Source organism: Ranitomeya imitator, chromosome 4 (genome assembly GCF_032444005.1).
Source record: "Ranitomeya imitator isolate aRanImi1 chromosome 4, aRanImi1.pri, whole genome shotgun sequence".
In the NCBI taxonomy this organism is placed as follows: Eukaryota; Metazoa; Chordata; class Amphibia; order Anura; family Dendrobatidae; genus Ranitomeya; species Ranitomeya imitator.
Genome location: NC_091285.1, coordinates 143711034 through 143737194, shown reverse-complemented (window position 1 = coordinate 143737194; position 26161 = coordinate 143711034). Strand labels below are relative to the sequence as shown.

The 26161-nt window shown below is 40.8% G+C and overlaps 1 protein-coding gene across 3 annotated transcripts in view; it reads left to right on the top strand.

Moving 5' to 3' along the window:
* CPLX2 (complexin 2) overlaps positions 1-15571 on the top strand; it is a 306505-nt gene extending 290934 nt beyond the window's left edge. For all 3 annotated transcript variants that reach the window (XM_069763989.1, XM_069763990.1, XM_069763988.1), the window contains one exon: positions 13669-15571. In XM_069763989.1, coding sequence (XP_069620090.1) covers positions 13669-13866 — 198 coding nt within the window. In that variant the 3' untranslated portion in view covers positions 13867-15571. The remainder of the gene's footprint in view (positions 1-13668) is intronic.
* The last annotated feature ends 10590 nt before the right edge of the window (positions 15572-26161 follow it).

Genomic DNA, 26161 nt, shown 5'->3' with positions numbered 1-26161 from the left:
AAAGGTGTGATGGTTCCCTCTTTGCACAATTATTTACAGGAGAATTTGGCAATTTTATTTGACATGATTTTAACACTAAGGTTCAGATACGGCTTTAAAAAAGGCCAATACTTGCAATACAAGGCAATTTTATTGCAAACTACAAAATTCAAGGAATTGTGTGATTGAATAATGTGAGTGCGAACACTTTTGTATGTGTTAACATACACAGGTTAATAAGTACATATAAGGATTAAATAAATATAGTGATTACGTATATATGAAGATTAACTACTTACAGTATACTTAGATCATAACCAAGAGGCTTTTAAACATCTTCCGTATGGAGTATCAGAGAAGCAACACCAAGATGGAGGACCCCTGGGAGATTACCTACACTGCATGGGCATCCCCAATTATGCAGGTATCAGCACACTTTACATGTACAGGTACCCCAGTTTTGGCATCTGTCTTAGTCATGTTTCTCTGGTCTTATATAGTGAATAACATTATGTAGTAACTCTTTTTTCACCCACACCTTCAAGTGGCCACTTTTCAAGGTTGGATGAAACTGAGATATGGTGTCATCAGATGAGGGGCCATAAACCCCTAGAAAATAAAAGCCACCATGACTTAGATCAAACCACCACAGGCAGAGTTTCAGTAAACCTTAATGTTTACAATGACAAACAGCAAACATACAGTATAGAGGCTTAGAACTGTTTGTGAAGTGAATAAACCTACATTTATCAAGATTGTGTCACTATGAGCATTGTCTGTCACATCTCTAAATGTTTTACAAGAAATGCAGCTATGTGATTAAATGCATTCGGTATACAGTTTTTCAATCATGTTTACAAATCGCCATTTGTATATTCTCCATTGGTACATTTGAGGCAGACAAAGTTAAGGCTCACAAGGAGAGAAACTAATATAGTGGACAAAGCTAAATTTTTAATGAACTACTGAGGCAAAGTAACAGCATTGAATTATCAAATTTATATGAAGTGTATTGTGTCCAATGTTAGCAACCAGACAACACAAAAAGGAGCTTTTCAAGTGAGCTCTTTAAGGTACACAAATGTTATGAAGTGTTTGCCAACAAGGATGTGGTTTCACCAATGTGGGGTACCTTTTTGTTAAAATAGACTAGTGCAATCACAGCCCTCCTTGACCAAACTTCACCGGCCTATAACAGTACAAAGCACGTTCACCCTGGTGATCTAGTGGCAGTTAAACAACATTCCCCAATGTGTTGTCCTTTTGGACTTAAAAATATAGTGCCATCACAGCCCACTTGTCCAAAATTCACTGGCCTATAACAGTTCAGACCACGTTCACCCTGGTGATCTAGTGGCAGGTACAGGACACATTGCAGGAGACCAAGTTAAGAAGTAGGCCCAAAGTAATGTCATGCCCAATTACCCAATGTAAAATCCTTTTTTTTTCAAATAAAAGTGCCATGACAGCTCCCTTGGCCAAAATGCACCGTTCAGGGCACATTCACCCTGGTGAGACAGAGTTAAGAATTAGGCCCAATGTAGTGGTGTGTGTCTCTTAAACTTGTAATACAGTGCATGAGCTGCCAAACAATTCCCCAATGGGGGTACCTTTTTTTAAAATAGACTAGTGCCATCGCAGGCCCCTTGCCCAGAATTCACCGGCCTATAACAGTACTGAGCATGTGCACCCTGGTCAGCTAGTGGCAGTTAAAGGACACATTGCAGGAGACAGACTTAAAGGGAACCTGTCACCCCGTTTTTTCAGATTGAGATAAAAATACTGTTAAATAGGGCCTGCGCTGTGCGTTACAATAGTGTATGTAGTGTACTCTGATTCCCCACCTATGCTGCGAAATACATTACCAAAGTCGCCGTTTTCGCCTGTCAATCAGGCTGGTAAGGTCGGGTGGGCGTGGTCACAGCGCTGTTTCTTCCTCAGCTTTACGTTGGTGGTGTAGTGGTGTGCGCATGTCAAAGTGACGAATCCACTGCGCGCACGTGAAGAAGCAGCGCGCGATCTGCGCTATTACCCCCTGTCATCGGTGGGGACGGCCATCTTCCTGGGGCCGCGCATGCGCTGATGGAGTGCTCTGCTGCACGGGGCTTCAGGAAAATGGCCGCGGGATGCCACGCGTGCGCAGAAGAGATCGCGGCGGCCATTTTCCCAAAGCCGAGTTTGCATCTCGGCTTTGGGAAAATGGCCGCCGCGATCTCTTCTGCGCACGCGCGGCATCCCGCGGCCATTTTCCTGAAGCCCCGTGAAGCAGAGCACTCCATCTGCGCACGCGCGGCCCCAGGAAGATGGCCGCCCCCACCGATGACAGGGGGTAATAGCGCAGATCGCGCGCTGCTTCTTCACGTGCGCGCAGTGGATTCGTCACTTCGACATGCGCACACCACTACGCCACCAACGTAAAGCTGAGGAAGAAACAGCGCTGTGACCACGCCCACCCGACCTGACCAGCCTGATTGACAGGTGAAAACGGCGACTTTGGTAATGTATTTCGCAGCATAGGTGGGGAATCAGGGTACACTACATACACTATTGTAACGCACAGCGCAGGCCCTATTTAACAGTATTTTTATCTCAATCTGAAAAAACGGGGTGACAGGTTCCCTTTAAGAAGTAGGCCCAATGTAATGTAATGTCCAAGTCCCCAATGTGGGGTCCTGATTTTACAAAATAAAATAATGCCTTCACAGCCCCCGTGCCCAGAAATCACTGGCCTATAACAGTACAGAGCACGTTCACACTGGTCATCTAGTGGTTGTGGATGATGAGGATGAGGATAAGGAGGAGGATAACAACAAACAGACCAACTGTGGAAGCGTATACCCATGTGTGGTTGTGAAGAAGTGCATGAGAATACACCTCCCCAAAAGAGAGAATGTATTTGAGGTTATGTTTCGCTGTTTTCACTTGGTGGTGTACAAAAGTCTTTCCCAATTCAGGCCTTGTTCATTTTCATAAGATGTATAACACGTATCCCTTAATCTAATAATAAAGCCTCAAAAATTATGGAAAAACACAATTCCCATATATGAACATGGAAAAAATGAAGGCAAACATAGAAAATAAAATATAATATTTTATTAAATCAAACAAACAATAATATAATTATTGAACATGACCACAACAACTATATAAAACAAGGTGAATCTCCATAAAAACAATGGAGGCGGCTGCAGGGCGATAATAGATGAGCACCAAATATGTCTAGAAAGAGTTTTTTGCTTATAAAATTGATAAATATATCTAGTGCCAAAGAATAATGAATGCACGACAAAAAGGTGCCAAAAAACAGGCTACCATTGATGAAAAATTATAATAGGGTAACAAATATAAGGAGCCACCTATACAGAGACTATTGGTAAGGTGCAAAAGTGCTAAAGACACAAAGCCATATGAAGACTAAATAGCCACCAAACATAAAGCTCTCTGTGCATGCTCCTACAAAAACAGCCCCATAATACGCTACTGTGCAAACATTTATGCAATAAAGACACTAACAAAGCAAGAAATAAAGCGTAAAAACCAAATGACACTTATATTGTTAAAGACTCTACATACCGCCCGTGCCGCCACAGCACCGTGAGAAAAATTCCCACGGCTGTTAGTGGCACATGTCAGCTCTTCAAAACAGCTGACATGCACTGGAAAAGATGTGGGCTCACCATTGGAGCCCACATCAAAGGGAGGGTGTCTGACATCAGCATATCATTATGCTCAATGGCGGAAAGGGGTTAAAGACAATCTGTCAGCGTGAATTTGTAATGTAACGTAAAGTCATGTCAGTAATGGAGCTGTAATACTGATTACAGTGATACCTTTGGTGAAGAAATCAACTTTGTTGTTCTTCATTTAATCGCCATTCTGCTAATAAGATTTTGGTGCACAGCCCCGGCCCTCTGCTCCCTCCGATCTGTGAATGACCTGCCTCCTCTGAAATCTCAATGTTGAACTTTCACAGACTGGAGGCATGCAGAGAGGCCCGGGAGTCTTAGAAAGGGAGGAGAAGACCCAATGTACAGTCCGGCCCCTGTGTACTGAAATCTAATTAGAAGAAAACTTCAAATTGTGATTAAAGATCAACTAAGCGGATTTCTTCACCAAAAGTATCAATTTAATCTGTGTTACAGCACCATTACGGCCATGGCTTTACCTTAGAATACAAACTCATGTTGACAGGTTCTGTTGAACTATTTCAGAGGCAATAAATTTTCCTTTAGGTGAACTTTTGTTTTATACTTCTTGAGATAAGTGGCATCTAATGTTTTCTATGTGATTGTAAGGCTGATAAAACTGTGTCTCCACAATTAAAACAATGTGATAGACCGTGTCTGCCCTGTCTGCCAGCTTATCTTCTCTTGGCATTGCATTACATATAACTCATTTCATTCAATAATCTTTTATTAACATCTGATTTTTTGTACTCGCCAAAATTGAACATCCCATTATCCTAATAAAGGAACATCCATGAAGAAAAACAATTTACTTCTTTAATCTAACTTTTTTTTTTTATAAAAGCATAGAAGCTTTCCTCTTACTTCTCTCAAAGAAATGATATCAGTAAATTTGCAGGAACGAGATTAAACAAACTTGAAAGCAAGTAACTTACTTTTATTCCTAGTCTCGACCTTGGAAGACCAAATGTATGTTGTCACTGAAGAGGTATAAAAAAAAGTTCAATGTTATCATCAAATCACTTAATATTAGAAAACTCAGTCATATCTCTATCTATCTTCTCCCTCAGGCAGCTCATTCCCTCAGCAGATGTTCCACCTAATCACAAGGTGGGCAGTAGGACATGGATCTTTAATATCCTGTCAGGAAGATAGGGGAGATAACAGACAATAAATTGGCCTTCTCAAATTCCATCATATCAGATAAATAAAGAATATTCTTCATAAAAGAAAGAAATCTTTCCTTCGGTTTCTGTGTATAGTATGGTGGAGGTATAAATTACATTTCTCTAAATGGGTTTGATTGATGGTTCCAAATACAGCATGTGTGCAATGTTTCCTAGTTTGATGTCTCTGTAGTTGCCGGGATGAACTTGACTATTGACGTGGATGATGAAATATTCTGCTTATCTTATGTCCAAAAATGTTTCTGAAATACATATTTCCCTTATCTAAAGGGAGTACCATGGGCATGTTAAACATAATTCAGTAATTGTCAAGCATTACTGAATTTGCTTAATAAATGTCTCAACTCAATTAGACTCCTAACTCATAGTCCTCTTAGGCCGCCGTCACACATGCGAGTTTTACGGACGTAAGAGCGCAGAATCTACGTCCGTAAAACTCGCAAAAAATACGGCACAATTATTCTCTATGCCCCTGCTCCTATTTGCCGTATTTTACTGATCAGTATTATACGGCTTTCTACGGCCGTACAAAATCGCAGCATGCTGCGTTTGTCACCGTACTGCGCAAGAAATACGCCAATGAAAGTCTATGGAAGCGTGAAAAATACGGATTACACACGGACAAGCAGTGTGACTTGCGAGAAATACGCAGCGCTGTTAGAGAGAAAAGCCGGTAATTCAGTGCGGTGTACAGTAAAATCACACTGACAGCTTCCAGTCCAATAGATATAATAAATGTGTACACATAGAATAGGTATATATATATATATGTCAGTGAGACACATATATGTATATATATTAATATTTATTCCAGCGCTATACAGCTTGAAAGCCGGTAATTCAATTACCGGCTTTTTCTTTCTCCTTCATAAAACCCGACATGATTTGAGACATGGTTTACATACAGTAAACCATGTCTTCTCTCCATTTTTTTTGCAGATTCCACACTACTAATGTCAGTAGTGTGTATCTGCAAAATTTGGCCGTTCTAGCTCTTAAAATAAAGGGTTAACTGGCGGAAAAAATTGGCGTGGGCTCCCGCGCAATTTTCTCCGCCAGAGTAGTAAAGCCAGTGACTGAGGGCAGATATTAATAGCCTGGAGAGGGTCCACGGTTATTGGCCCCCCCCTGGCTAAAAATATCTGCCCCCAGCCACCCCAGAACAGGCACATCTGGAAGATGCGCCTATTCTGGCACTTGGCCACTCTCTTCCCATTCCCCTGTAGCGGTGGGATATGGGGTAATGAAGGGTTAATGCCACCTTGCTATTGTAAGGTGACATTAAGCCTAATTAATAATGGAGAGGTGTCAATTATGACACCTATCCATTATTAATCCAATTGTAGTGAAGGGTTAAATAAAACACAAACACATTCTTTAAAATTATTTTAATGAAATAAAAACAATGGTTGTTGTAGTATTTTATTCAACGCCCAATCCAGTCACTGAAGACCCTCGTTCTGTGAGTAAAGAAACATAATAAACCAACAATATACTTACCCTCCGCAGATCTGTAACACCCAACGATGTAAATCCTTCTGAAGGGGTTAAAACATTTTGCAGCAAGGAGCTGTGCTAATGCAGGCTGCTCCTCGCTGCAAAACCCCAGGGAATGAGGCTAAAAATAGATCAATGATCTATATTTAGCATCATTTGCGGTGAGGCGCCCTCTGCTGGCTGTTCATAGATCGTGGGAAATTACCTAGAAAGCCTGGGAGCCAGGGAGCTTTTATGAAGGAGAAAGAAAAAGCCGGTAATTGAATTACCGGCTTTCAAGCTGTATAGCGCTGGAATAAGTATTAATATATATACATATACAGTGGGGCAAAAAAGTATTTAGTCAGTCAGCAATAGTGCAAGTTCCACCACTTAAAAAGATGAGAGGCGTCTGTAATTTACATCATAGGTAGACCTCAACTATGGGAGACAAACTGAGAAAAAAAATCCAGAAAATCACATTGTCTGTTTTTTTCATCATTTTATTTGGATATTATGGTGGAAAATAAGTATTTGGTCAGAAACAAACAATCAAGATTTCTGGCTCTCACAGACCTGTAACTTCTTCTTTAAGAGTCTCCTCTTTCCTCCACTCATTACCTGTAGTAATGGCACCTGTTTAAACTTGTTATCAGTATAAAAAGACACCTGTGCACACCCTCAAACAGTCTGACTCCAAACTCCACTATGGTGAAGACCAAAGAGCTGTCAAAGGACACCAGAAACAAACTTGTAGCCCTGCACCAGGCTGGGAAGACTGAATCTGCAATAGCCAACCAGCTTGGAGTGAAGAAATCAACAGTGGGAGCAATAATTAGAAAATGGAAGACATACAAGACCACTGATAATCTCCCTCGATCTGGGGCTCCACGCAAAATCCCACCCCGTGGGGTCAGAATGATCACAAGAACGGTGAGCAAAAATCCCAGAACCACGCGGGGGGACCTAGTGAATGAACTGCAGAGAGCTGGGACCAATGTAACAAGGCCTACCATAAGTAACACACTACGCCACCATGGACTCAGATCCTGCAGTGCCAGACGTGTCCCACTGCTTAAGCCAGTACATGTCCGGGCCCGTCTGAAGTTTGCTAGAGAGCATTTGGATGATCCAGAGGAGTTTTGGGAGAATGTCCTATGGTCTGATGAAACCAAACTGGAACTGTTTGGTAGAAACACAACTTGTCGTGTTTGGAGGAAAAAGAATACTGAGTTGCATCCATCAAACACCATACCTACTGTAAAGCATGGTGGTGGAAACATCATGCTTTGGGGCTGTTTCTCTGCAAAGGGGCCAGGACGACTGATCCGGGTACATGAAAGAATGAATGGGGCCATGTATCGTGAGATTTTGAGTGCAAACCTCCTTCCATCAGCAACGGCATTGAAGATGAAACGTGGCTGGGTCTTTCAACATGACAATGATCCAAAGCACACCGCCAGGGCAACGAAGGAGTGGCTTCGTAAGAATCATTTCAAGGTCCTGGAGTGGCCTAGCCAGTCTCCAGATCTCAACCCTATAGAAAACCTTTGGAGGGAGTTGAAAGTCCGTGTTGCCAAGCGAAAAGCCAAAAACATCACTGCTCTAGAGGAGATCTGCATGGAGGAATGGGCCAACATACCAACAACAGTGTGTGGCAACCTTGTCAAGACTTACAGAAAACGTTTGACCTCTGTCATTGCCAACAAAGGATATATTACAAAGTATTGAGATGAAATTTTGTTTCTGACCAAATACTTATTTTCCACCATAATATGCAAATAAAATGTAAAAAAAACAGACAATGTGATTTTCTGGATTTTTTTTTCTCAGTTTGTTTCCCATAGTTGAGGTCTACCTATGATGTAAATTACAGACGCCTCTCATCTTTTTAAGTGGTGGAACTTGCACTATTGCTGACTGACTAAATACTTTTTTGCCCCACTGTATGTGTCTACTGACATATATATATATATATATATATATATATATATTTTCTTTTTGGGACACATGGATCACTTCTATAGCGGTATGTTGGTTTTGCAAGCCTGCGAGAAAACCACGCAGTACGGATGCCATACGGATTACATACGGAGGATGCCATGCGCAAAAAACGCTGACACAGCCTGCCTACGGAGGAGCAACGGACCATTTTTTTGGGGACTTTTCAGCGTATTACGGCCGTAATATACGGACCGTATTGTTTTACGCTGTGTGTGACGCCGGCCTTAAACGGAATCTGTCAGCAAAATTTCAGCCCCAAACTATTTACATGCCCATATAACTCTTGCAAAGACCAGTTCAGTCATATGTTAAGCTGACCAGCCCATATCTCCATTACCGAGAAATTGGCATTTTCAATTGATATGCAAATGAGGCTGAAGTGCTTTGGACAAATAGAAGCTCTACACAATCCTTTGTCTCACCAACTCTTCTACACCCAGCACTGCCTTCTCCTGCTTAACTGACTGCTTCTTTGCTGTGTGACTTCAAGCAATGGACCTGTCAGTAAAGTTGTAGGTGGCAGCGCTAGGCAGTGAATAGAGTTGAGTGACAGAGGCTTGGAAAGTCCTCCCATGTGTCCAAAGCTCAGCCTCATTTGCATAGCTATTCAAATACCAATTTCTCAGTAATGGAGCAACAGACTAGCTATTGTATGAGAGTGCTTGTCTCTTAAAGAATTATATGTGCATATACATAGTTTGTGGGGGGTGACATCCTGCTGAGAGATTTCCTTTAAGCTTTGATAACACTACCCGAAAAAATACCAAAGGATCCCCCAGTAAACCAGACACCCTGTCTTAATAATAGGTCCAGGCCCAGCAGAAGACAATCTCTTATAGAGATGACATTGGAGTCAAATGATACTTGGTTCTACTTGTAATGGGCTCATTTATGAACAAGCTGCTAGACTATATTAATAATGTTCTGTTTGTTCAATGATAGAAACCAAAGATAAACAAGTTTAAGACAAGGCCATTTTTGTCTGCTAATGATAAAGCATAATACTTTTTTTTTTAAAGTTAATGATTCATCAAGGCAATTATACCAGAACTAGATGGTGGCCTGATTCTGACGCATCGGGTATTCTAGAATATGCATGTCCAAGTAGTATATTTCCCAGTCACGTACTATATTGCCCAGTCACGTACTATATTGCCCAGCCACATAGTATATTGCCCAGCTACGTAGTATATTGTCCAGTCACATAGTATATTGCCCAGTCACGTAGTATATTGCCCAGCGACGTAGTATATTGCCCAGTCACGTAGTATATTGCCCAGTCACATAGTATATTGCCCAGTCATGTAGTATATTGCCCAGTCACGTAGTATAATGCCCAGCCACGTAGTATATTGCCCAGCCACGAAGTATATTGCCCAGTCACGTAGTATATTGCCCAGTCACGTAGTATATTGCCCAGCCACGTAGTATATTGCCCAGCCACGTAGTATATTGCCCAGTCATGTAGTATATTGCCCAGCGACGTAGTATATTGCCCAGTCACGTAGCATATTGCCCAGCCACGTAGTATATTGCCCAGTCACGTAGTATATTGCCCAGCGACATAGTATATTGCCCAGTCATGTAGTAAATTGCCCAGTCACATAGTATATTGCCCAGGCACATAGTATATTGCCCAGTCATGTAGTATATTGCCCAGTCACGTAGTATATTGCTCAGTCACATAGTATATTGCCCAGTCACATAGTATATTGCCCAGTCACGTAGTATATTGCCCAGTCACATAGTATATTGCTTAATCACGTAGTATATTGCCCAGTCACGTAGTATATTGCCCAGTGACGTAGTATATTGCCCAGTCACATAGTATATTGCCCAGCGACGTAGTATTCAGCACAGAGCCACGTAGTATATTGCCCAGTCACGTAGTATATTGCCCAGCAACGTAGTATTCAGCACAGAGCCACGTAGTATATTGCCCAGTCACGTAGTATATTTCCCAGTCACGTAGTATATTGCCCAGTCACGTAGTATATTGGCCAGTCACGTAGTATATTGCCCAGTCACGTAGGTATATAACACTGCCCACGCAGTATTTAGCAATGTGTGCACCATATCCCTTTTAAAAAAAGTAATTAAAATAAAAAATAGTTATATACTCACCCCTGGGATCCAGCGAAGCTGTGTGATGCGGCCGCCATCTTCCGTTCCCAAGATGCATTGCGAAATTACCCAGATGACTTAGCGGTCTCGGGAGACCGCTAAGTCTTGTGGGTAAGTTCGCAATGCATCTCTGGGAACGGGAGATGGCGGCCGGCGTGAGCGGCTCTGCGGAGTACGGAGGGTGAGTATAGCAGGTTTTTTGTTTTTTATTATTTTTAACATTACATCTTTTTACTATTGATACTGCCTATGCAGCATCAATAGTAAAAACTTGGTCACACAGGGTTAATAGCAGCGGATACGGAGTGCGTTACCCGCGGCATAACACGGTCCGTTACTTCTGGCATTAACCCTGTGTGAGCGGTTACTGGAGGGGATTATGGAGCGGGCACTGACTGCGGGGAGTATGGAGCGGGCAACGGGGACACTGACTGCGGGGAGTATGGAGTGGGCGCCGAGGACACTGACTGCGGGGAGTATGGAGCGGAGCGCCGAGGACACTGACTGCGGGGAGTATGGAGCGGGCGCCGGGGACAGTGACTGCGGGGAGTATGTAGCGGAGCGCCAGGGACACTGACTGCGGGGAGCGGGGAGTATGGAGCGGAGCGCCGGGGACACTGACTGCGGGGAGCAGGGAGTATGGAGCGGAGCAACGGGGACACTGACTGCAGGGAGTATGGAGCGGAGCGCCGGGGACACTGACTGTGGGGAGTATGGAGTGGGCGGCGGGCACTGTGACTGTAGGGGAGGGACTAATGGGACTGTGCCCATCGCTAATTGGTTGCGGCAGCCATGACAGGCAGCTGCCGAGACCAGTCGGCGACACGGGATTTCCGTTACGGAAGTTGAGGACAGAAAGACAGAAGTACCCCTTAGACAATTATATATATAGATTCCAGCATAAATTGCATGGAAAAGCCACAAATTTTTGGTGCAACGTGAAGGTGCACAAAAATGTTGTGTCTTTTGACGTTTTCTGTCATCTCCACCAAAATGAGCAGAGCTGGACACTAACGGGGGTGCGGTGGAAGTTTAACACCACCACATATTTTATGATTCATGACAAGCTGTCGTATTCCCTATGCCAGAAATCTTACTCCATGAAGCATGCACGTTTTAATGAATCAGGAGTGTCTTGACTCCTACATCAAGACCGGTGAGAAAATTGGACCGGATGATTGTGTTCTGTTTGAATATTTAAATGCAGCATATTTATTGTAATACTGTACATAGGACTTTATTTCTAGGTTATTTATGTCTTTTTTTATTTCTTGTTGATAACTTTTTTATTGTTTTGCCCACATAGCCATATGAGGATTTTTTTTGTCAGCTGAGTTGTAGTTTTGAAAGACACTATTCATGCTATCCTATGGTGTACTGGAAAATTTATAAAATTAAAAAAAAAACATTTTGGTTTGTGTTGCCATTTTCTGAGATCAATATATTTTTTTCTTTTCCTGACATTTGAGCTGTATGATGGCTTTAGCTGTTATTATTGACCCAATTTGGTTTTCAAACTATATTTTTGTCATATTATATTGTACCATTTTGGGGAGCTGCTATCATCAAAAAATGGCATTTATGATTTTTTTTGTGCTACTTGACATTTATGGATTAAATAATTTTTGTTAGATTGGACTTTTAGAGACGCAGAAATACGGAATATTTATTTTATTAATGCCTTTATTTTTAATGAGAAAAAAGGAGCTAGTTTGATTTTTTATTTCATAGTATTTTTAATAACTTTTCTTTCGCATCCATTTAGAGTATTTGAACCTGTGATCATCTGATTATATGATCTATATATTGAAATCCATAGCTTAAGTGAACGTTTCCTGTTACTGGTCGACACAACAGCACATGTCAGCCATGGGGGTCTTTAGCAGGATCTCCAGCTGTCATTGCGTTATAGGGGTCTAATGAATACCCGGAATTGTGTACCCTTGGGGCAGCTACGATCATTTATGTAACACAGCAGGCATCTGCCGAGTATCATGCAGGAGCAGCTCCTGAGCCTGATCTGTACTTCCACTCATGTACATATGTAGTTGATATCAGGAATGGGTTAAATGCTGCATCTGTATAATGTATTAAAATTGTGCGAAGAATCTTTTTACTAACTCTGCTTGGAGTTTCTGTGTCTAAATCGTCTTTTAGTGAATGTCTTTTTTCATTGTCAGAGATGCATTATGAAACCGAATAAAATGAAGGCACAGAGTTGACTTTTACAAGATCAAACGCTATTAGATCACTAGTCCTGAACTGTCTTACATTATACCTCATAAACCCAGATAGCTACACACATCAAGCACGCCTTGGTCATCATAAAATCTATCTATTTTAAAGGAGCTCTACTGGAAAAATATAAAACTACATGCAAAATCCATTTTTTTTTCCTACATATGACCGAATGTAGTTAGCTGCTCCAACACCTGAGGTTGAAAATATTCTGTTGACATTTTTTTTTACTGATGCAGTATTGGCAGATATCTTGGATGGCATGAAATTACCATATATATCGATGTTCACGCATATATTTGTAGCATTTTAAGCTAGTTAGATACTTTGCCTGTGTCTACATATGTAGACTGAAGTAGAGTAGAATCCACGCAAGGGTTATAGAACAATACTACCCCTGACAATAATAAAAAAAGAACATCTCTCAGTAAGTATACAGTGACCAAGTTGGTAAACCTTTCTGTTTTATTGTGTAAGCTTTGGTACTTGCTTTTCTTACTTTATGATCTGGTTTGGAAGATTTAAGATAATTTGCAAATGTTTTTCCCTTTGACACTTAAAAGGCTTTTAGACTGCAAGATAATCGTGAAAAAGAGTTGTTAAGAACGCTCATTTCACGATTATCCTTCTGTGTAAACAGACTGACGATTACTCGATGAACAAGCAAAACGCTCGTTCATCGGGGGAAATTATCTTTTACGCAGCATAAAAAATCACTGTTCTTTGTGATGAAAGGTCCTATGTAGTATCTAGTCCAGTCTAACTTAGATTGCTCATTGCTTTGGTTTGCCTGTGTAACCAGGCATCCTGTTGACCACCATTGAGTAAAAGTTCACTGATAAACCGGCCCTTAAAATAATCTCCATAAACCTCCTGGGTCTTCATAAGGAATCCCAGAAATCGCATTTTACATTATTATATGGGCATAAACGTGGTGTATGATTTACTTAACAAGTTTTCCTTTCTGCTTACAGTATGGTTTGAAAAAAAAGGAGGAGAAAGAAGCAGAAGAGAAGGCAGCAATGGAACAACCTTGTGAAGGCAGCTTGACTCGTCCAAAGAAAGCCATTCCAGCAGGTTGTGGTGATGATGATGAAGAGGAAGAAGAAAGCATTTTGGATACTGTACTCAAGTACCTCCCAGGTCCCCTCCAGGACATGTTCAAAAAGTAACTTTGGCCAATGGTGCGGACTTCTACTCTAGCCAAATGTGTTTTCTGCTACAAACAATGGGACCACCTATGGAATCTTTGACCACAAGAGATACATAAAAGCACTCAACTGAATAGCACAAATAGGAATAAGCAAACATTAGAATAACACAAAACCTTCTATACTGACAGACATGGCTATACAGGTAGACACATAGGCACAATTGCACACATATGTACATTCCAAGAAAACATAAGGATACAAAATGTAACTTTTATTCTCCCTTTTTTTCGGACATAGGTTTTTAAACCTCATACTATGTTACATGGACCAATCTTGTCCCTGCTGCTTGGTTTTGGCAAAGGGCAGAATTTACAAGACTTGTCAGTTTCGGAGCTGTCTTTGTTGAGCAGCTGTAATCATTGGATGAGTAGATGGGGTCATTTTACTTCTCTATAGACGTTTACTAAAATCTAGGCTCCAGTGCTAAACAATAGCTGACTGCTCATAATACGAGCGTTAATAGCGTGTGTAAATAATATGCTCCTCTCCCACAAGGGCATAAGGAGATGCAAAGTGACAGCATTCACATGCAGATTTACAGTCCATTTTGTGAATTTTGTTGCACACTGTGTGACATCTGGGAGCTTGGAATATGTCATGAGATGCATGTGGAGAAACCCTAGTGTGTTTCCATCTGTTCTGTACACTGTATGTCGTTTCTTTGTCGCTCTATCTTCTCGCCTTCCCTTTTCAGTACCTTGCTAATGGGACCTGCAGCATTTAGCTTCTTTAATTCAGAATTTCTAATCTGCCCACATCCTTTGCACAGAAATGGTGAAGAGGTCTACACAAAATGAAACAAGCTATGGTGCCGTGTAGAAGTTACATTTTCTCTGCGGGTCTCTTAGCAATAATTAACGTTAAGAAAAGGGAACAAGGGTCTGAATCCTGGGGTGGATCCTCGTATGGACGCTGACTAGGATCCATAGACTTCTCTTCTAGATTTCTATGACTGTAATGCTGACTGCATGCTTAGGAAAATTCAAGTGTTTGATGCCTTTTTGAAGTTGCAAGCACTGTCTGTCTTAGTCCTGTGCCTATCACTGTATTTCTAGTTTACATTAATACCATGAGGACCAGAGTAGAGCTGTGATCTTACATGTATACCGTTGTGTGCACTCAGCAGCCGCTCACTTTTTTTATTTTTTACTGTGGAAAATCTTATTTTCTTTATTCAAACCAAAGTGATTTTTTCTCTTAAATGTTTCTACTTGTCTCTCTTAAATGTTTCTACTCGTCTCTCTTAAATGTTTCTACTCGTCTTTGTCAGTCAATGTTTATGTCCAACATTCCAAAAACACGAAGGCATAATTGCTCTTCCCTTTCGTTATAGGGCAAGGCAAAATGCCAAGGACCAAATTGCAGATCTTATAAAGGAATTGTGTAATATTTGATATGTGATATAGCACAGGATCCATAAGCCTTGGCTTGTTGGAACCACTCTGTATACCCACAGCTGTGAGTACATCACGTGTTTCCATTTCATTGATTTTATAGAGAAGTCTGATACATTCCGTTCACCAACAGCGGTTGGTTTATAGGACTTATTAGTGAATTAGAGTAAGCTTTTTACATGTATATGTACACAATGTTTAGTAATATAATAAACCTGTTTACTGTAAAGCTGTAAAACAATAAACTTCATACCTTGCTGAGGTCAAAATTGTCTTCAGGGTCATACCCTTTAAATTAATACCCCAGAAAGAAAAATAAACCACATGATGTAGTGGATATCCCATACAAAACGATCAGGTTTTAGTTTATGGGTGATTTACATTGCACTGTGTGTACAGCAGACATGAGAACAGAGCTTCTCCCTGGCACTGAGAGGCAGCTGTGTCCTAGCACTGACAGATGCTCTAGATTTACTAAACCAGTTGCAAGTAAATAAATCTGGGGTTTGCATCTGGGAAGCTGCCTCTTGTTTGTTATTCCACCCCAGAATACAAAAACCTCTGCAGAAACACAATATATACAATTCATTCCAAATACACAAAATGCAAATAAATGCCTTTAACTAGATGTTTGCTGTCCACTAAATTCAAATTTTGCTTATTACCATTTTCGAATAACCAACCTTTATATAACATGATGATGATCAGATATAACCATTTCTATCAATTATTATAGACTTTGTTTTTACTTAAATGGGGTTTGTATATATTTTAATAATTACTTACATTCATAGCTAAAGAAAAGTTCTGTAAAAAATAATAAAGGGTGTTATTCTGCAAAGTAATATAAAATGGGTTTTAAATCTGTAGAACTTTTAATTATAATATAAATATACACAAATAGTCAAAACATTCCTAATATTTAAGAGCTGGAAAGCTTTGAGTGGTCCTTGTTAATATTAATGTGCATATAGTATATGTGTATATGTGTGTCTGGTGTGTATATATGTACATTGAGATGTTTGATGTTATCACTTCTATTTCCTGTGTGTGTTTACTGTCACCCAATGTGACTTACAGAAATGGATAAGTGTTTCATACATGCATGCTTATTTCACAGTGATACCAAGCTGCCCATGTCACGTGACTGGGAAGGTCCTACCATGACCAGTCATGGAAGCCCCTAGGCTTCTGTAGGAGATAAAGCCATAAAGCCATTACTTGATGTCTCGTAAAGTCCGTTTTGTATATGTTCATTCTGTCATGCACATGTCTATATAAAATCCAACCAACTCCGTTCTAGAGGTTCTGCTAGGGATAAATCTGAAAGCAACCAAAATTGGCCAAAATATTGAAGTTGAAAATGTGAAGTTATAATAATATGGTACAAGAACAAAGTGATGATATATTCGGCATTATATTTACTTTTGCAAAAGTCACCACTTTGCACTTTACCTAAAAGTCAAAATGGAAAAAGGTCTCACGAAAGACATGGAATGTCCACCTACGACCTCTGGAGATTGCAATACGTATCTGAAAATGTAACTATTAATGGTCTTACTATAATTGAGTTCTTAGTTTGCTGCAATTTTTTTTTTCACAAGGTTCCTGGGTACCTGACAACCAATATGGTCACCATCACAGCTTCTGTAATTAGTGTTGTCACCCAGTTTTGTGAGTAGGTAATCAATTTATAATATCTCCATCATTACTGCATTGCTAGGCTGATTTGCATTTGATTTCCTAGCTTTTCACAGATATAAGAAACAGATACATAGGGATGTTTGTATTTCATTATGATTTTTGCTGATTAATGTTTCTGTTTCATTCTTTTGTTTTTATTCTATATAATTCTAAACAAATGAAATCTTGTCTATTTGGCAAGCTTGGCAGATCCCTATTATAGAACCTGGTTTTCTTTGAAGCCATATTCCTTTGTAGGGATGAGTAAATCACTTGTGCATGGTTCAGATTTCACAAGTATTCTGTTTCCATCTTAAAATCTAAATTTGTAAAAATAAATTGGTTTAATATATATATATATATATATATATATAATTGTAAGGTAAAACTACCATCATAAAAGAAAAAATTCCCACACTACATGTAACTAAAATGTACCAACAAATAAAATGTAAAAAAAGAATGTCGAGTTATGTTCACATATGTGTTGGAGCCTCCATCACAGGAAAAAAGGCATAAAAAATATATAAAAAAGTTCCACAGCATTCTAAGTTTGTCTGGTAAAACAATGACGGACACCCAATAGCTCCATAATGGTTAAAGAGGTCTGCCGATAGCTATTGGTGCCCATCATGTGATAGATCCTGTGATTGAGCCAATCACCTGAACTGTGAACAGAACCTTATATGACAAAAATGTAACAAACAAAATCGTAAAACTAAATTTGGGAAACTGAGCCAATAACCGATTTACTCACCTCTACGGCTATAACTGCAATATTACTTCATGATATGAATTGCGTGAAAGTGAGTTGGATTTTGTAAATGTCAAAATACCTGTACTAAAAATGGGTTCCTTACATGCAGATGTTTTTGGGGTTTTTTATGCTATAAATCCACCTCATACTATTAATTAATAAAACTTATTGAACACCAAAACAGTGTACTGATAACAATAACCGTAGTCTTACTTCCAATAAGTAAGAGGAAGTCATAACGATCACCATCTGGTTTCTTACCAATGTCTGCACCTCATTTCTGAATCCATAGTTGCATGAAGTGGTGCGGAGAATGTATAATCTGTTGTGTTAGGCGGCACAAACTAACTGCCAACTTGGTCCCAATGCTGAGATAATCTTGTGTGTATTTTTCATTCATTTTCAAATTTATCTCAAAAGAAGATGGAGAATTACACCAAGGAAGACAAAAAGGCAAACTTGTAAAAACACAGTGGAAGTCCTAGACTAGGACCAGAATAAATGGCTACCATGGCATGCAACATTGACATGTTACTATATTTAACTGATACATTATTTTGTAAAGTAGATGCATCTAGTACCATGACAGTTTGTGTCCTGAGAAAAATTCAGTTCACCAGCTACTTAAAGGGAATATGACATCAGGTCTTTTCCAACTACTCTGAGAGCAGTATATTATAGAGCCAAAGACCCTGATTCCAGGGATGTATCACTTACTGGGATGTTCAGTGTAGTTTTGATAAAATCACTGATATATTAGCAGATTATCACAAGAGGACTAATAAATCTGCTGCAAAATAGTCCTCCATATTCATGATAGCTTTCTGAGTCTCGACACATGGGCAAAAAGCTCCAATCAGTGGTGTGGGCGGGGTTAGTGGTGTGGGCGGGGTTATACAGAGCTCAGCACTCAGAGAGCTGGTAGATTTGCAGCAGATAAAACATTAATTTGATCAAAATGACAGAAAAACGCTTGGTAAGTGACTCATTAATGGCGTCAGGATCTCTCAACCTACATGATGCTGCTCTCAGATAAGATAGCAAAAATCTGTTGACTGATTCCCTTTAAAAAAATTGATATGCAGCTGAGTTAATTATTGGTCCACAAGGTTTTCAGATGTAATTACAAATTTTTCTGAAAGAACTATAAGCCTTATTATATATATATATTCATTTGTAAGAAAAGTAAGTGAACCCCTTGGAATTATCTAAATTTCTGCACTGATAAGTGGAAAATATGATCTGATTGTGATCTAAATTATTTTGTTAGACTAATATGTCTTTCATGTCTTTGAGTGACATGAAATCATCCACAGTGCAGGAAGATAAAGGATAAAAACCTCCACATTGTTGGTTTCTATAAGATCTATTTAGCGCAAGGTGGAGATGCCAATAACGAATAAAATCAGAATGGCAAATATGAATATTAATTCAAAAATAAGTGAAGAATTATAATTAGGCCAGTGTTTTACAATTAGTCACGTTTTGGGCTTAGTGGCCCTTTATCAAGCCAGCGGTGCAGGAAATGGGGACCTAAGTTTTGATGTGTTTGGTATGTAGCTAACACATAGCGAATTAGGTCCCAGTTTCCTCATCATTGCACTAAAAAATCTGCACATATTTTTGCATCTTTGTATTGGAATACTTGTTTGCTGTCCTATTTGTACTATTTATTGGTTTCTCCTCCTGATTCTAGAGTGTTGAACCAACTGGAACTTGCACCATATTTAATTACTACATACAACAAGAGTCTGCTTATACATATACCTAAATAGATTAAGGAGGACATGAGATTTGATGTGTGGGTTTCAACGGTTTTTGGCTATTAAATAAAGATACACAAAGCCTGGTTACTGACATGTCAAGAAATATTGGTTAGTGTGAAACCTTCTTTTCAGAAGACCTGAAAAAAGTGTAATATGCATAATACATAAGGCTGAAATGGTCTACAAAAACTAAAGTCCTGGGTGTACAGGAATTTCTGACAAGATTAATTGGTTATAGTGGAGAAAAATTTGAATCCCTAGTAGTGGGCACTAGTGATGAGCGAGTGTGCTCGTTACTCGAGATTTTCTAAGCATGCTCGGGTGTTCTCTGAGTATTTTGGGCGTGCTCAGAAATTAAGCTTGAGTTACCGCAGCTGAATGATTTGCGGCTGTTAGACAACCTGAACACATGCTGGGATTGCCTGTCTATTAGGGAATCCCCACATGTATTCAGGCTGTCTAACAGCCGCAAATCATGCAGCTGCGCAGACACAAACATAATCTACGAGCATGCCCAAGATACTTGGAGAACACCCGAGCATGCTTTGAAATCTCGAGTAACGAGCACACTGGTGTTATGACCTGGTGGTCAGGACAATAATGGACCTGGTGGTTAAGAGCACACGGAATGACCTGATAGTTACTGATAATAAGGACGAGCTCTGGGACGTGGGAACTCTGCTGACCGCAATCCCTAATCCTATCACGCACACTAGAAATAGCCGTGGATTGCTCCTAACTCTCCCTATGCAACTCAGCACAGCCTAAGGAACTAGCTAGCCCTGAAGATAGAAAAATAAAGCCTACCTTGCCTCAGAGAAATTCCCCAAAGGAAAAGGCAGCCCCCCATATATAATGACTGTGAGTAAAGATGAAAATACAAACACAGAGATGAAATAGATTTAGCAAAGTGAGGCCCAACTAACTGAACAGACTGAGGATAGGAAAGGTTGCTTTGCCGTCAGCACAAAAACCTACAAAAAGACCACGCAGAGGGCACAAAAAGACCCTCCGCACCGACTCACGGTGCGGAGGCGCTCCCTCTGCGTCCCAGAGCTTCCAGCAAGCAAGACAACAATAAAAATAGCAAGCTGGACAGAAAAATAGCAAACCAAAGAAAAACAAGCAGGAACTTAACTTCTGCTGGGAAGACAGGTCACAAGAACGATCCAGGAGTGAACAAGACCAATACTGGAACATTGACAGGTGGCATGGAGCAAAGATCCAAGTGGAGCTAAATAGAGCAGCCAGCTAACGAATTAACCTCGTCACCTGTGGAAGGAAACTCAGAAACACCCACCAGAGGATGTCCATGGACAGAACCAGCTGAAGTACCATTCATGACCACAGGAGGGAGCCCGACAACAGAATTCACAACAGTACCCCCCCCTTGAGGAGGGGTCACCGAACCCTCACCAGAGCCCCCAGGCCGACCAGGATGAGCCAAATGAAAGGCACGAACCAGATCGGCAGCATGAACATCAGAGGCAAAAACCCAGGAATTATCTTCCTGACCATAACCCTTCCACTTGACCAGGTACTGGAGTTTCCGTCTCGAAATACGAGAATCCAAAATCTTCTCCACCACATACTCCAACTCCCCCTCAACCAACACCGGGGCAGGAGGATCAACGGATGGAGCCACAGGCACCACGTATCTCCGCAACAACGACCTATGGAACACATTAAGGATGGCAAAAGAAGCAGGAAGGGCCAAACGAAATGACACAGGATTGATAACCTCAGAAATCTTATACGGACCAATGAAACGAGGCTTAAACTTAGGAGAGGAAACCTTCATAGGAACATAACGAGACGACAACCAAACCAAATCCCCAACACGAAGTCGGGGACCCACACAGCGCCGGCGGTTAGCAAAACGTTGAGCCTTCTCCTGGGACAATGTCAAATTGTCCACCACATGAGTCCAAATCTGCTGCAACCTATCCACCACAGTATCTACACCAGGACAGTCCGAAGACTCAACCTGCCCTGAAGAGAAACGAGGATGGAAACCAGAATTGCAGAAAAAAGGAGAAACCAAAGTAGCCGAGCTGGCCCGATTATTAAGGGCGAACTCAGCCAACGGCAAAAAGGACACCCAATCATCCTGATCAGCAGAAACAAAGCATATCATATGTTTCCAAAGTTTGATTAGTTCGTTCGGTTTGGCCATTTGTCTGAGGATGGAAAGCCGAGGAAAAAGACAAATCAATGCCCATCCTAGCACAAAAGGATCGCCAAAACCTCGAAACAAACTGGGAACCTCTGTCAGAAACGATGTTCTACGGGATACCATGTAAATGAACCACATGCTGGAAAAATAATGGCACCAAATCAGAGGAGGAAGGCAATTTAGACAAAGATACCAAATGGACCATCTTAGAAAAGCGATCACAAACCACCCAAATGACTGACATCTTTTGAGAGACGGGGAGATCCGAAATAAAATCCATAGAAATATGCGTCCAGGGCCTCTTCGGGACCGGCAAGGGCAAAAGCAACCCACTGGCACGAGAACAGCAGGGCTTAGCCTGAGCACAAATCCCACAGGACTGCACAAAAGAACGCACATCCCGTGACAAAGACGGCCACCAAAAATATCTAGCCACCAAATCTCTGGTACCAAAGATTCCAGGATGCCCAGCCAACACTGAACAATGAATCTCAGAGATAACTCTACTAGTCCATCTATCAGGGACAAACAGTTTCTCCGCTGGGCAACGGTCAGGTCTATCAGCCTGAAATATTTGCAGCACCCGCCGCAAATCAGGGGAGATGGCAGACAAAATTACCCCCTCTTTGAGAATACCCGCCGGCTCAGGAACACCCGGAGAGTCAGGCACAAAACTCCTTGACAGGGCATCAGCCTTCACATTCTTAGAGCCCGGAAGGTACGAAACCACAAAATCAAAACGGGATAAAAATAACGACCATCGAGCCTGTCTCGGATTCAACCGTTTGGCAGACTCAAGATAAGTCAAATTCTTGTGATCTGTCAAGACCACCACGCGATGCTTGGCTCCTTCAAGCCAATGACGCCACTCCTCGAATGCCCACTTCATGGCCAACAACTCTCGATTACCAACATCATAATTACGCTCAGCAGGTGAAAACTTTCTAGAAAAGAAAGCACATGGCTTCATCACCGAGCCATCAGAACTTCTTTGCGACAAAACAGCCCCTGCTCCAATCTCAGAAGCATCAACCTCAACCTGAAACGGGAGCGAAACATCTGGCTGGCACAACACAGGGGCAGAAGAAAAACGACGCTTCAACTCCTGAAAAGCCTCTACAGCTGCAGAAGACCAATTGACCACATCAGCACCCTTCTTGGTCAAATCAGTCAACGGTTTAGCAACACTAGAAAAATTAGCGATGAAGCGCCGATAAAAATTAGCAAAGCCCAGGAACTTTTGCAGGCTCTTTACAGATGTCGGCTGAGTCCAATCGTAAATGGCCTGGACTTTAAGAGGGTCCACCTCGATAGTAGAAGGGGAAAAAATGAACCCCAAACATGAAACCTTCTGAACTCCAAAGAGACACTTTGACCCCTTCACAAACAAGGAATTCGCACGAAGGACCTGGAACACCATTCTGACCTGCTTCACATGAGACTCCCAATCATCCGAAAAGACCAAAATATCATCCAAATACACAATCAGGAATTTATCCAGGTACTCTCGGAAGATGTCATGCATAAAGGACTGAAATTTTGATGGAGCATTGGAAAACCCGAATGGCATAACCAGGTACTCAAAATGGCCCTCGGGCGTATTAAATGCTGTTTTCCATTCATCGCCTTGTTTAATACGCACAAGATTATACGCCCCTCGAAGATCTATCTTGGTGAACCAACTAGCCCCCTTAATCTGAGCAAACCTTATCATCAACTGCAAAAAATGTCTGACTGCTGTGCTTGCCAACAAGGGTTTTGCCAGCAAGTATTAAGTCTTGTTTGCCAGAGGGGTCAAATACTTATTTCTCACTGCCAAATGCAAATAAATTCATAGAATTTATACAATGTGATTTTCTTGCTTTTATTTTTGATATTCTGTCTCTTAATGTTAAAATTAACCTACCCTTAAAATTATAGACTCTTCATGTCTTTGTCAGTGAACAAACTTAGAAAATCAGCAAGGGATCAAATACTTATTTCTCCCACTGTACATACTAGATAATCGGGCACATACACACATACCATACTGTATATACATACATATTACATATAAACTATATATACACTGGCTCATAAACACAGCCACATGCACACATTCTATATATACACAGGCACGTACACAAATGCTATTTATACAAAGGCACATACTATATATACACATGCACATACTCATATATATTATGTACTGTATATACAAATGTATATATACAGTTGAAACTAGAAGTTTATATACACTATATAAAAAGACACAAATGCATGTTTTTCTCAAGCTCTGACATGAAATCAAAATAAACCTTTCCCGTTTTAGGACACTTAGGATTACCATAATTATTAATATTTGCCAAATGCCAGAATAATGAGAGAGAGAGAATGTTTTAAGGCATTTGTATTACTGCAAAGTCAAAAGTTTACATACACTTCATATGGTTTATATAGTGTATGCAAACTTCTGGTTTCAACTGTATATATACACATGCGCACACAGGCACATGCATGTATACTATACTATATATATATATATATATATATATATATATATATATATATACACACACACACACAGGCACTTACACAAATACTCTATATACATAGGTGTATACTATACATACACATACAAATATACAGGTGCTTCTCACAAAATTACAATATCATAAGAACTTAATTTCAGTTCTTTAATACAAAAAAGTGAAACTCATATTAAATAGAGTCATTACAAAGTGATCTATTTCAAGTGTTTATTTCTGTTAATGTTGTTGATTATGGCTTACAGCCAATGAAAACTCAAGAGTCATTATCTCAGTAAATTAGAATACTATTATTAGAAAAATAATTTTAAATTCTAAAATGTTGGCCTACTGAAATGTATGTTCAGTAAATGAACTCAATACTTGGTCGAGGCTCCTTTTGCATCAATTACTGCATCAATGTGGTGTGGCATGGAGGCGATCAGCCTGTGGCACTGCTGAGGTGTTATGGAAGCCCAGGTTGATTTGATAGCAGCCTTCAGCTCATCTGCATTGTTGGGTCTGGTGTATCTAATATTCCACTTGACAGTACCCCATAGATTACTCCATAGATTCTATATGGGGTTAAGGACAGGCGAGTTTGCTGGCCAATCAAGCACAGTGATATGTTGTGAGTTCTGTTTTTGGGCTCCCTCTGGTGGTTACTGATGGTACTGGGTGACTTGTGTTCTCTGCGGTCTCTGGTGTCCACCTGTTCCATCAGGTTATGGGAGTTTCCTATTTAACCTGGCTTTTTTGTCATTTCCTCGCCGGCTATCAATGTAATCAGCGTGTCTTTTTCCCTCTGCTCCCTGCGTCTGTTATCTTCAGGACAAGCTAAGTTTTGATTTTCCTGTTCCACGTTTTGCTTTATTTTTGTCTTAGTCCAGCTTGCAGATATGTGATTCCTTGCTGCTGGTTGCTCTAGTGGGCTGAAATTACTCCTCATGTTCCATGAGTTGGCACATGAGTTCAAGTAATTTCAGGATGGTTTTTTGAAGGGTTTTTCGCTGACCGCGCAGTTCACTTTTGTATCCTCTGCTATCTAGCTTTAGCGGGCCTCTATTTTGCTGATTCTATTTTCATAACTACGTATGTGCTTTCCTCTCATTTCACCGTTATTACATGTGGGGGGCTGCTATTTCTGTGGGGTGTTTCTCTGGAGGCAAGTGAGGTCTGTGTTTCTTCTAATAGGGGAAGTTAATCCTTCGGCTGGCGCGAGACGTCTAGGAATCATCGTAGGCACGTTCCCCGGCTACTGCTAGTTGTGTGTTTAGGTTCAGGATCGCGGTCAGCTCAGGTTCCATCACCCTAGAGCTTGTTTTGTTTTTGTGCTTGTCCTTTTGTGATCCCCTGCCATTGGGATCATGACAGTGATACTGTTGTTTTTAAACCCAGTATTAGTATTTTTGGCAGTGTGGAGTACTATGGACAGGTGCCAAGTCCTGCTGGAGGATGAAATTTCCATCTCCAGAAAGCTTCTCAGCAGATGGAAGCATGAAGTGCTCTAAAATTTCCTGGTAGACGTCTGCGCTGACTTTGGTCTTGATAAAACACAGTGGATCTACACCAGCAGATGACACGGCTCCCCAAACCATCACTGTGTAAACTTCACACTAGACCTCAAGCAGCTTGGATTGTGTGCCTCTCCACTCTTCCTCCAGACTTTGGAACCTTGATTTCCAAATGAAATGCAAAATTTACTTTCATCTGAAAACAACAGTCCAGTTCTTTTTTGCTTTGGCCCAGGTAAGACGCTTCTGGCCTTGTCTATTGGTCATGAGTGGCTTCACACAAGGACTGCGGCGACACTTGTAGCCCATGTCCTGGATACGTCTGTGTGTGGTGGCTCTTGAAGCAATGACTCCAGCAGCAGTCCACTCCTTGTGAATCTCCCACAATTTTTTGAATGACCTTTTTTTAACAATCCTTTCAAGGCTGCGGTTATCACGGTTGCTTGTGCACCTTTT